This window comes from Hoplias malabaricus, chromosome 11 (assembly GCF_029633855.1).
Source record: "Hoplias malabaricus isolate fHopMal1 chromosome 11, fHopMal1.hap1, whole genome shotgun sequence".
Classification (NCBI taxonomy): Eukaryota; Metazoa; Chordata; class Actinopteri; order Characiformes; family Erythrinidae; genus Hoplias; species Hoplias malabaricus.
This window is the reverse complement of record NC_089810.1, coordinates 21,391,788-21,404,221: the sequence shown is the minus strand read 5'-3', so window position 1 is coordinate 21,404,221 and position 12,434 is coordinate 21,391,788. Positions and strand designations below refer to the sequence as shown.

The window sequence follows — 12,434 nt, the reverse complement described above, 5'->3', positions numbered from 1 at the left end:
CTGCATTTTAAATAACCACATCTGATAGGAGCCATAATGTTTTTTTTTTTTTGTTTTTTTTTTTTTTTTTTAAGGGTACATGTACAGTGGAGTGTTTCATGTGCAGGACAACTGCTTCCTTATGGGGAGGTGGGCAGACCTCAGCCTCTGGCGTCCCTCAAATGGTGTTTACCTCAGTACTGTATATGAAGCAGTTCAAACAAAAAGGCTCTCTTGTTAATGGCAGGAACAAAGTCATCTTTTTCTGTCACATCACAATTTAACGCACCACTGGCTCCAGCAGCTCTCATCGGCAGCAGGAGTGAGGGGAACACAATGATGGGGCAAATCAGATTTTGATACAGCAGCATCCAAGTAAAAGCCATAATAACTGTAACTCAAAAGCAAGTGGGGCTTCTCCCCTCAGAGGCTTAGCTTCATTTGCTGATCAGCTGTTACCTGTCTTAAATAGCTCATTGGTGGCACTCTGGGAATTGGAATCGTTTTAGCCTAACACCATCATTGCTAAGGTTACACTGAGGTAGTATTTGTATGATACTATACTCAAGTGTTTTATCCAATTGAATGGTGGGGGAATTGGAAACAAGTATATATCCAGAATATGGAGAATCAGAAGTGAACTCATTGACCTATATATAGTGTTAAGAGCAAGTGCTTTATCTATCGTCAGTAATAGGAACATGTTGTTCTTTACTGTAATTGCTGCCTGTTCAGAAACATAATAGCACTCCTGTTTGCCTTGTCAGATAGTGCAGATAGAGAGCAGTGAGCCAAGTCTTCCACCTTATACCATCTTGGATCAGAATCCTCTCTTTCTACTGGAGTGTCAGAAAGGTCAGAGCTGTGGTACAGTGAGTACTCTTCACAGGTCCAAGACAAATATAAAAGCACATCAAGTTAAAAATCAATAAAACAAAAATGCCCCAGTAATGATGTGCTTATATGTAATAGTCCCCAGTGTGTTTACTAATTCAGAGGGCTGCATTTGTGTTGCTGAAAATATCTCCTTAGTCTCCCTCTTCTGACACCACTATAAATCATGTGACTCGTACTCTTTTCTTGCTTGAGATTCTACTCTAAGTCACTTATATCCCTTACTGGACAAAATGCCATGTGTGTATTTTGGGATGTCTCGCTTGAACGACCTGCTTCAGATCAGACCACAGCATTCCAGCAGGACTGAGGTCAGGAGTCCTAGGCTGGTCTAAGTGCTAGACGTTGTCTGTCTGAGCCACTGCAGTGTACAATGGCAGCAACATATGAAAACTCCATTAATCATTACTTTTTTTGTAGAGAGATCTACTTTTGAATATTGGGATGAAACCAACTACATGACGACATGACTTCAGACACCTACTAACACTAGGTCTGTCATTTTTTTTAAAAAATCTGGAAATTGTGTGTCACTTGATAGGTTTTCAGTATTAGATCACAGACACACACCTAGACATTCTGCTATAGAACTTCCATTAAACTCCCTTCACAGATGAGATGATGTGCTGGTGTTGGTATGCAGTTTTTTCTCTGAACAAAATGTGGAATACATTTAGCAAATTGTCTACAGGACTGTCAGGGCTTCCTGAAAATTCATGAGGCTTGCAGCTTGAGATGCTGCTTTGAGTGGCATTAGTCCTTGAGTGGATAACGCCTTGCTTGAGCGTCTGTAGTATGACTAATGTAAAGTGAGTGCAGACTGTCTGCTGCCAACGTTGTGGTATGGAGGCCATGGGAAAGTGTAAAGTGTGCTGCGTTGGACGTCCTTCAGCTTCAGCAGTGGGCAGTTCCTCTTGGCTTTGCTTCAGGGAATAATGGAGCTGAAACATATTAGCATACCCTAATGCCAGACGTTTTCCTGTTAAGTCAGTTTTCCTCTGCATCTCTAACATTCTTTCTCTCTCTCTCTCTCTCTTTCTCTCTCTCTCTCCCCCCACAGGGATCCTCAGTCTGCCAGACAGTTTGAGCTTGCACAGAGAGCAGCAGCGGTCAGTGAAGACGGGTGATGGTCAAGCCTACAGTCAGTCCGAGCTGCGTACGATAGAGCAGTGTCTGCTGGCCACACGTGTGGGAAGCATCGCTGAGCTCAGTGAGTAAACAAACTCACACTGCACTCCTGGATCAGCATCTTCAGCTGTAATCCTGTTATCAAAAAAAATGTCCAATATACTTTTACATGATCAAAAATTAAACAAACTAAAACCCCACACAGTTAGAAAACTGTGGTGATACCCTCTAGGATACATATTCATATCTTTAGTTAGAGAACATTATTGTACCTTGTTCTATTATAATTGTGGATTTAATATTACGTACTTTTATTTTACACACTTCTATAAAGAAAGATTTTAAATGTTCACCACTCCTTCTGGAGAAGAGGATGTAATGTACCTTTAGGGAACAAAACTGGACATTTTAACACCACTGTTTGTACCTTTTAATTGGACAATAATGTATCTCTGCCTTACCATTTTAGTGCTAGAACTACTACTACTGATATTGCGACTAAAATATCAGTAAGGGTAATAGTAATATAAAACAATAGTGTCAGAGTTAATGCACTGTCAATATTTTAATGAGAAATTATTACTGTCAGGAATATTTAAAGTAAATGTATTTTCTTATTGTCAGTCTTTGACCCATCTGTAGCTCTGGCGCTAGTTGATACACAAGTTTCATTTAACCATTCTACATTATCTGGTGCAGCAGCAAGTGCGGGCTGTTGCTTTAGCCCTCTTGTTCAAATACAACATTTGAATGGTTCTCTTGCTCCATTTAAAAGCTTCTGTTCCGGTTCTATTAAAGACTAAAAATGACTGCCGTTATAGTGCATTTTTTCACAGGAGTTCACGGGGGTCTTGAAAGGATAATTCACAAATAAACCCCACCAATGGATGTAGTTAATTTATATAATCAGTTATATATAAGAGTCAGAGGGGTTGCAGCCAATGTTCCTTTGACTGAACAGTGATGACAAATGGAAACGGCATACCTTTATGTTCAATTATGTTCACATGACTTATTTATCAAATAACTGAAGGTTAAAAATCAGTGCTGCCCAAAGAAAACCTTGAGTCTGTACCTCATTTGAACTCAATGATTGCTGTCTTCTTTGTGAAAATGATCTAATAGAAAAACTATAAAAATGCTCCAAAATGTAGTTTAATGCAAATATGTAACATTTTTGGACAGCCACAAAATATAATTCATGTTTTTACTAGTTGCATTACGTTTTAAATGAAACATAATTTGCGATCTATTTATGAGAATTAACCTTAATTCTCTAATGGGATTTATAAAACAGGATGTGGTATGCAAGATGTTAGCAAGATGTTAGAACCCCAGTATGAAACTCAGCAAACAGCAGAAACGGTTTCCTATATCAGAGGAGGTTTTCCATCATATCAGGTCAGATGTTTCTGTCTGTTAGAGCATAAACCGAATCATTATATACTGGTACTTTATCAGGAGGATTTCCATCTTGTTAGCCACAGAAAATTTGTGTCGGACAATATTATTGCTTGTCCGATATATATCTGTTGGACTCGTGTGTGTGAGCATGAGTGCAGATGACTGTGTGAATTTAAAATAGGGATTATATGACTGCAGTGCTCACAGCATTTCACTGTGCTACATCCTCCGTTTGAGCCCAGAGTCACGTAAGGACTGAGTGTGTGTTTACTCTGCCACAGCAAATCTGCTTCTCTCTCTCTCTCTCTCTCTCTCTCTCTTTCTCTATCTCTCTCTCTCTCTCTCTCTCTCTTTCTCTATCTCTCTCTCTCTCTCTCTCTCTCTCTCTCTCTCTCTCTCTCTCGCTCTCTCTCTCTCTGTCTTTCTTTCTCACACACACACACACACCTCCCATCACCTCTGCATATTTCGACACAACCTTATTTCAACCCACACCATCCCTCTACCACTTCACTTCCTGCATTTTACAAGTTACTGTAAGGCCCCGGTTGTTGCTTGTGAAGCAGCAGCAGCTTTTAAGGAGCAAATGCAATTTTGCACAAGAAGAAAAAAACACATTCTAAAAGCTACATGATATTTGAGTTAGAAACATTAAAGATTCACGTCACACAGTGCTGCTTTGCTCTTCCATGGAAATAGCTGGAAAAGATTAAAGCTAATGTTTGAAGTACTCATCTGTGATTGGGTTTGGAACGTCAAAGAAGCCATTTCTACAGAAGCCAATGACCTTTCTGTGTAATTCAATGTGTTCTGCAGCAGTAAATCTGTTCTGCTTTTGGGTCCATCAATATCGCATGTAATAATAAACATTTATTTCACTTGTACTTAATCACAAGCGGACAGCTGCGGTACTACTGTGGCTAGCACATTTTTTCACTGCATGTATAGAATCAGCTTCAATCTAGCGTCTGCATTAATGTTTTTAAATTTAGTGCTGTGGGCAAACCGGAGGAGATAAAAGCATGCTGTTCTGCCCACTTTCTCCAAAATGCTCCTGCACTTCCAAACTTAAATATCACATCACTGCAAATGCACTTTTACATACACTGTATCCATGGAGACTTCAGTACAGCATTTCCTTCAACTTCACCTCTCTTCTTTTTCTCTCACTCTCTCTTTTGCTCTCATTTTTATATTATCTGTCATTCTTCCTTTCTCTCCCTCTCTCTGTTTATCTGTCTGTCTCTCTCTCTCCTGTTTCCCTCATTTTCTAATTTTCATTCAATCCTCTTTGTCATTCTATCTCTCTCTATCGTTCCCTCTCTCTCTCTCTCTCTCTCTCTCTCTCTCTCTCTCTCACACACACACACACACACACACACACACACACAAACACAAACTCGGTCTCTTCACTTATATCTGGTTTCTCTTCTCTCAATTTCATTCACTCCCACCCTCTCTGATGGTTGTCCTCAGTAACCCTGGGGAAGAAGCTGAGGGCACTTTGCACGGTGGTGGTTTGTAACCCCTCCCCCCTGTTCTGCCCACAGTGAAAGATGGATCAGGATCTGTCACCGAGACAGTGTCTCTGTGTTTGGACAGTCATCACAGAACACACTCAACTGAAAGGGCACTGTTTATTTTAAGAGATCTTTCTACTTGAGGGTAGAGTGCTTAATTACATGACAGTTACAGTGGTGTACATGGACACGCTTTCGAAACTGAGAAACATTTTTTGTGTAATATATTGATTGGGTCTTTGTTTAGCCATGTCAGCTCAGCAGAGTACAATTCAGCACATAAAGATTAAAGCCTCTGACAGGTGAAGTGAGCAACATTAATTATCTTATTACAGCGACACCTGTTGGGGAGTGTAATATATTTAACTGTGTCTGATCTTGAAGTTGTCGTGATGGAAGCAGCTTTGTCTTCTGAGCCACTGACTAGAGCCAAATTGTGATGGTCATAACGTGTTCAGAGCATCTTGAAAACCACAGGTTTTGAGGGGTGTCCTCAGCATGCAGTGGTTAGAACATACCAAAAGTGGTCTGAGAAAGGACAAGCAGTGAAGATGTGACAGAGTTATGGGTGCCCAAGGCTCATGTATACATGAGGGAGCAAAGGGCCCAGCCAGCTGTGATGCTCCTTGTGTTCCAACAACTCTTTCTCAGAGTGAGCCTTGATGTTTTCAGCATTGTATGCTACAGTATGTCTTTGGTAAACTCAGAGAAGTTGGGCTGACTTTCACTCACCTCACACAATAAAGATGTTAAATCAGACATATAAGTTCTGTTTAAATAAACACATCCCTGTCTATTACCTCTTGAAGAAGTACAATTTTCATGTGTAGTGCATGAGTAAGGCCTTTATGCACTGTCCACCTGATAATGCTCTTGGTACATGTCTATGTGCACACCAGCATACAAACTATCATTGATCTGCTTTGTCTCATTACTCCGTCCAGTCTGCTAGTCTGCAGCAATAGAGTGGCCTCCATTCTCCTTTTGTCTGGCTCTGTCTCCTCCAGCCCTGTACACTCAGGGTAAAGTGCTCTCTTTGCTAGTGTTGTCTTATCACATGTCCTCAGCTGAGTACATGAGTAGTCTTTTAGAAGACATATATTTCTCTTTTTTTTTCCAGCCCTCCCTTTTACTTCTATAGGATATTTGAGCCAAAGGAAAATGAAAGCCCTGATGCTATTGCAGTCAAACTGACTCCTTCAAGGTCAGTTCTCTTGGAGCTTCTCTCCCAAGGGAAGTTCAAAATTCATCTCAGTCTCAAATTAGTCACGGACATCCAAAGCATTAAACTTCAAAATTTGATCACGCAAGCTGGACTATATATGAGTTTCCATTCCTTGAATTTGAATTTCCCTCTGTAGCCAAGATCCAGTGAACCACATGCAACTGTAGCAAATGATATTTTTCTCTCTCTGCAGAGCCCATAGCAGTTCAGAGTCTACATGTTTTTATCAGCATTAGGCAAGCCTACATCAATTCAGACTTCATCTCTTCATAAGGGTTAGGTCATTTTACTTAATGAGACATTTCCACAGCTTTGCGTTTATTTACTGTAAACAAACAAACAAACAAACAAAAACCTTGTGAAGGTGAGGGACCCTGCGTCCGTCCTGGAGACAAAATCCATCAAGTGTAATCATGTTATTACTCAAGTACTGATTTTGGCATAAATGCAAAAAATAAATGTATATTACACACACAAACACAGTGCAGTGTGTGCTGGAGGGAAAGTGGCATATTGTGCTGGGAGTTCAGAGGCAGTTTTTATGTACTGTGACCTGAGAGCAGAACCTCATTCTATCTAATCAGGCTGAGGATGATCCAGGCACTGACAAAAGGAGGGCTGCTCTGTTGCGTCTTATGGATTTTCTCCTCTGTGTCTGATTTTGTTCATCTAGATGACTTATTGGATTTGAACAAGTGCAATTCCCTACTTTCCATTGCAGAGATTACTCTGTGTGTGTACAGCTGATTGTGTTTGTGTTGGCCTGCTAGAGGTTAAAGACAAATATATATATATATATATAGTTAACAATGACAGATGCTTCCATCTAGATTTACTGCATGGTACTGTGGCATCCACCACTGTGCCCATTTTTTGGTGGGAGTTAAGGGCGTGAGGCCATGCAAAATGGCTCCCAGCATGTCAAATCAAATTTATTTGTATAGCGCTTTTTACATCTGATGTTGTCGCAAAGTAGCTGCACAAAATTCCAGTAAAGACAAAGTTTTGACATGAAATGTAAGAATGTACAGAATGTACAAATCCCTCAGGTGAGCAAGCCAAGGAAAAACTACCTCAGAGCTGAGGAAGAAACTAGTTTGAAACCTGAGGAGGAACCAAGGCTCACAAGTGGGGACCTATCCTCCTCTGGTCAATCTACTGGTAATAATAGTTAGGAGTCCGTGAAAACTTTAATGTAGGGTAGGCAAATCTAAGGCAAGTGGTGGAGGCTGGAATGTGGGCAGCTGGTCTGAAGCATGGAGCAGGAGCTCGGCAGTCAGTAATCGATTAGTGTCCAGCCGAACAGGTCTTGTTGTAAGCACAGTAAAAGACTTTATATGGTGATTTGCTGTCCTTGTACATGTGACTCTGCTTTTTGACGATTTGCACTATGTACTCCACATCCTCTAAGATGTAAAACACCACATTACAGTAAACAATTTGCCATGTTCTGTGGCATAAATGTGAAAATTCTTGTTGAGATCTTGTGAGATGCAGACTGCAAAACCAGTCCATTCACAACCACATAGAGAGGGGGATGTGTGTAGTATACCAGTGGTCTACAGAGATGTGGAAAAAGTGATATAGTCACATGAGTCATTCTCCACCGTGTTTTTCATAAGTGTATGTGAATGTGTGGGGTACAATAAGAGAACTGTGCAGGCCTGGGTGCTGAGAGAGGGGGTCCAGTGGCTAATGGGAGGAGGCATTTTGCTGACAGGATTTGGGTCCACTTTTGGAACACCTATATCCTATGATGAAATCATTCTTTCCAAATGGGTGTGGTGGTCCTCAGTGATGACAGTAGCCCCATGGGGTATGAGGTATCATTCAGTGGTTCGATGACAATATAAATGTATGTTTTACCTGTCCTATACAAGGGTTGTGAGACCAGAATAGTTCTATATAGAGTGTGGCAGAACACAGTTATGACCTGTTTCCACTGTTCAGTTAAAACCACTCCACATTTCCATTGAAAATCACAAAGTAGGAACAAACTCTCCTGAGCTCCACCTGAAACCAATTACACTTGTGTATTCCAGTGTAAATGCCTTTCAAGAGGGCTACTAGTTGGTGTTAATGATGCTTTCAGAAGGCTGGGTATTCATGTTTTAGCAAATGGATTTTGATTGAAATAAAATATGTAAAACTACTATTGCCTATGCATTGTATTGTGGTGCAGAAAATCACAATTAACATATTATTCTGAGGTTCATATATTCAGGATTTGTGTGTGTGTGTGTGTGTGTGTGTTGGTTTGGTGTAAGTGTATGAGAAGTGAAACTGGAACTGTGACAGATCTGCTGTTGCTAAGTTCTAACCGTTAGTTTTATGTCTGGTGGTAGTGATTTCAGCATTAATCCTCATTGATTCTACCAGCTTCCCTAGAGGAACTATAAGCAACTAACTGCCATGTCTGATAGAAACCTGTTCCACAGCAAAAGTGGTCATTTAGATTGGCCAGAAGGGGCCAATTAAAACGTCATGGCTGAATGGCCAGCAACAAGCATTTCCATGTTTCCACTCTGTTATTTCCTCTGTTTCCATAAGACACTCCGCTTCCTCTCATAACTATAATATAATGACCCTATTCCCTCTGTCCTAAGAGAGTTTCATTACACATCATGACTTTAGAAGTTACTGGCACTGCTGCTGGGCCTTAATGGCCAAGTTAACAGTTGCCTTTTAATCTACACATTTCCAAGAGGTTCCTAAGCTATAGTTTAGGTTTTTTAAATGGAATGCAACCAAAAAATTGCATTAAAAATATGGTACCACTTCAAAGAGTAACAGTGACATGTTATTTGTCAAATAGCGAACCCACATACATCTACACTGTTAATTCTGCTGGATACTGATGTCCTCCATCAGTCGACATTAAGACTGTCAACTTCAGCACATATTTGTTAATGTTTAACCATGTAACCTCCAAGTTTAAACAATTAACCACCAAAAGAACACATTCTGAACGTATGAAATGATTAAATCCACATTCACAGGTCTTAGATTATTCTTAACCTTGTCATTTCCCTTAAGTTATCTTACACTTTGAGTATTTCATATAAAATAAGTTATTGTTGCCCTTTCTATTTCAGTGTTAAACTATGATTATTAAAGACCTTTTAGCTGTATACAACCCAATTAACAACCATATAATAAACAGAATTTCAAACCATTTACAAGCCTTTATACATCTAGTCTTATTTTAAAGTACATAAAAGGGATAAAAACTGCCTAGGCTGTTCACTGTACCAGTTCAATTTTGTTTTCTTATTTTAAAATTTTTTAATTTTTCTTTGTGTGTGTGTGTGTGAGAGAGAGAGATATATGTCTATTGGTTCATTTTGCATTACATTTTCATACAGACAAATACAGGTCAAACTGTTCAAACGTTTCAAATAGTTTTTTTTTTCTTTGTGCAACAAAGTTATTTTGGTGGAAATTATTTACAAAGAGAGACAAATTAATATGAAATATTCTGATAACAGAAATTCAGAATTTACTGTTCTGTTTTGATGAAGAGAGCAGATGCATGCACTTTTCAACTTTCAGGTTCATTAGAATGTGTGGGATGGAAGAAAATATATGTTTGACAAGCTGCTGAGCAGACCTTGGTCTGATAAAGACTGTTGTCTGCTCCTGTGACAGCATCAAGTGAAGCAGGCCTTGCACCTGCTGCCCGTCACCAAGTTCTCATTCCTTATTCATGCTGCAGAGGAGGACGGATGAGCTGCACTTCAGCTCACTTTTCACTGTTAACCCTTAGACAGAACTAAAGGGCAGACTCGAGACTAATTAAATACAATCTATTGGAAAAGGCTTACACTCATGGCTTGAATGTTTTGTTGATGTTGTAAGTTAAAATCATTGAACACATTTTCTGCATGCATTTTTCGCGCATAACTTGCAATTATTTGCTGAATTTAGTTTTTTTGAAAACAAATAAACCTTAAATATGAAAGGGGCCATGACTATTGCACAGACAATTTTATTTTCCCAAATCGTTAAATTCAGTAAATAAACAGTAATTTTGTATGTAACTCTGCAGGGATGTGTTCTCTGTAAGAGCATGTGTACTTAATTTCACACAGAAAAACCAATAAGAAAAGAGTAATTTGACCAGAGGCACTCAAACTTTTGCATAAGGCAGAATCCTATTATGTAATTAATTGCTGTTGTGTACTTTTGTTTATATATTAGAGCGAAGCCACTCTAATAACTCAAGGGTAAAGAGCATCCTTTGCTCAGTGTGTCCAGTTGAAGGTCACCTTCACAATCAGTTAAGTGCAGAGTATTTTGGTTATCCCAAGACAGAGGGAGAAAGAGTGCAAGGAAAGGAAATGTGGCTTTAGCTGCAGGGAGCATTTCTCCCCGCTGGTTGATCTGGAGTGGATATCGGTCTCAGTCAGCTCCTGCTGCCCCTTGGACTCACGGGAAATGTCACCGGCTATCATGAATAAGAGATGAGCGAGCCGGCCATAGCAAAGCCCTGCAGCAGCAGCAGCCCACAGTTTCTTATTCTTGTCTCTGGCACTTTTCACCATAACTACCTGCTTATGCTGTGTGCATTTAGTATGAGTGTCTATGTCTGTGTCTGTCTGTTGTGTGTCTGAGACCTATCCCAGTATCTACAGGTTTCATGTCTTCATTCCTGTTTTTTTTTGTTTATTTGTTGTTGTTGTTTTTTTTCTTGGTCCAACCTAGTGCTGAACTTCTACTTGCCAGGTTAATGTTGTCAGAATTCATGTACATGGTTCAGCAATAAATACTTTCATTTATAGACCCTGGGACTGTTATCCAATTCAACTTGAAACTGCAACACTGTGTCTGATGTGGCTACAGTTTGGCCAGTGTGGGCATATAAGTGACTTCTGTAGATATCACACTTCTGCACATGTTCTTGTTTTTCATTTGCTGAAAAACATTGTTTATTTGGAAAAAAGACTACATGTCATTTACTGGGAAGTGTTCTTATATTTTCATATACCATATATGAAAGTGTACATAACCGAGTTATAGTATTAAAGGTACTACAATGGATAATATTGTAGCTATTTAGAAACTAAATGGGTGTGTATCATAAAAGCATGTGTGAACAGCAAGCATAATTAAAAGAGAGAATATAATTTTTCTGTCATTGGGCTCAGCAATGCTTTCAGGAATTGCAGTCTAGATTGGAAACAACCAAACAACAATCATTCATGTACATATGATATAAATATTTAAAATAAACACTCTGTAAATTTAGAGAGCACTGTTGACAAAAATCCAAGCTGTGAACTTCCCATTACGTTAAATGGAATTTTTGCGAACATTCCGTAAAGCATGTCAAACTGAGTGTCCGCTAAAAGCTTTTCTGGGTGGTGCCTGGATCGGTCAGTTTGTGGTCTGTCTGCACTCTGTAATCACACAATTAACACTGCATGCATTTAGACTGCACACTATCCCTTATGAATCTGCCTCCTACAGTACGCCCTTGATTACGCTGTTTATCGAATTCTGTAGCCTTGAGCGAAAGCCACAATGATAGCAGTTAAACAAACTGTTGAATTCTGGGAATGACAGGCCCTGTAGGGCCCATCACACATTGGCTATGCTATGGGGCTGTTAATTCATTTAGACAAAGGGATGTGAAATGGACTCCAGAGAACAGCTGAGGCTGCAGCACTCTGATTGCAATGTAATAGACAGAGGCTGTTTCTCAGTAGGTCTCACAGCGTGCCACTGTTTGTTTGCTGCTTTATTCAGAGGGAAGAGCAGTTGTGCTCCTCTGAATAGATTTCAAATGTGCTAAGGCCAGTGGATTCATGAGATCATGCAGAGAGATCTAAAGACTCATAATGGGTAGTAGTCATTGGAGTGAAGGAGGGAGGGAGGGAGAGAGGCACCAAATGTCTGGCTCTGAACTTTGTCTGACCTGTTGTCTCTGTCGTGCATTATGAGGGCATTGTGACACCTTGTTTCAGTAATATTGAATTTGGCATTGCCATTATGATTGTTTGTCCTGTTTCCTATGATATTCTTAGCTAATTCTCATAATAAGAAATGTGTGTTTGTGTCTGTGTGTGTGTGTGTGTGTGTGTGTGTGTATAGCCCCCATGTGTAATATGACCACAGAACAAGTAACAGGTGGGAAAAACAGAAGACTTAAGTCAACAGTTGCATCACTGGAAGACAGAACAGCCGTGATTAAATGAGTAAACAACAGTTGTGGTTTGACACTCAGCAGGGAGCTAATGCACTGATAAACTGTGCTATGTGGCCATGGCCCCTTTATCCCTGTG

The 12,434-nt window shown here is 39.8% G+C and overlaps 1 protein-coding gene across 1 annotated transcript in view; it reads left to right on the top strand.

The window, feature by feature from the left end:
• btbd11b (BTB (POZ) domain containing 11b) overlaps positions 1–12,434 on the top strand; it is a 76,792-nt gene that overhangs the window by 42,537 nt on the left and 21,821 nt on the right. Inside the window, exon 2 of the mRNA XM_066684713.1 lies at positions 1,934–2,083. Within this exon, the coding sequence (XP_066540810.1) occupies positions 1,934–2,083 (150 nt within the window). The remainder of the gene's footprint in view (positions 1–1,933; positions 2,084–12,434) is intronic.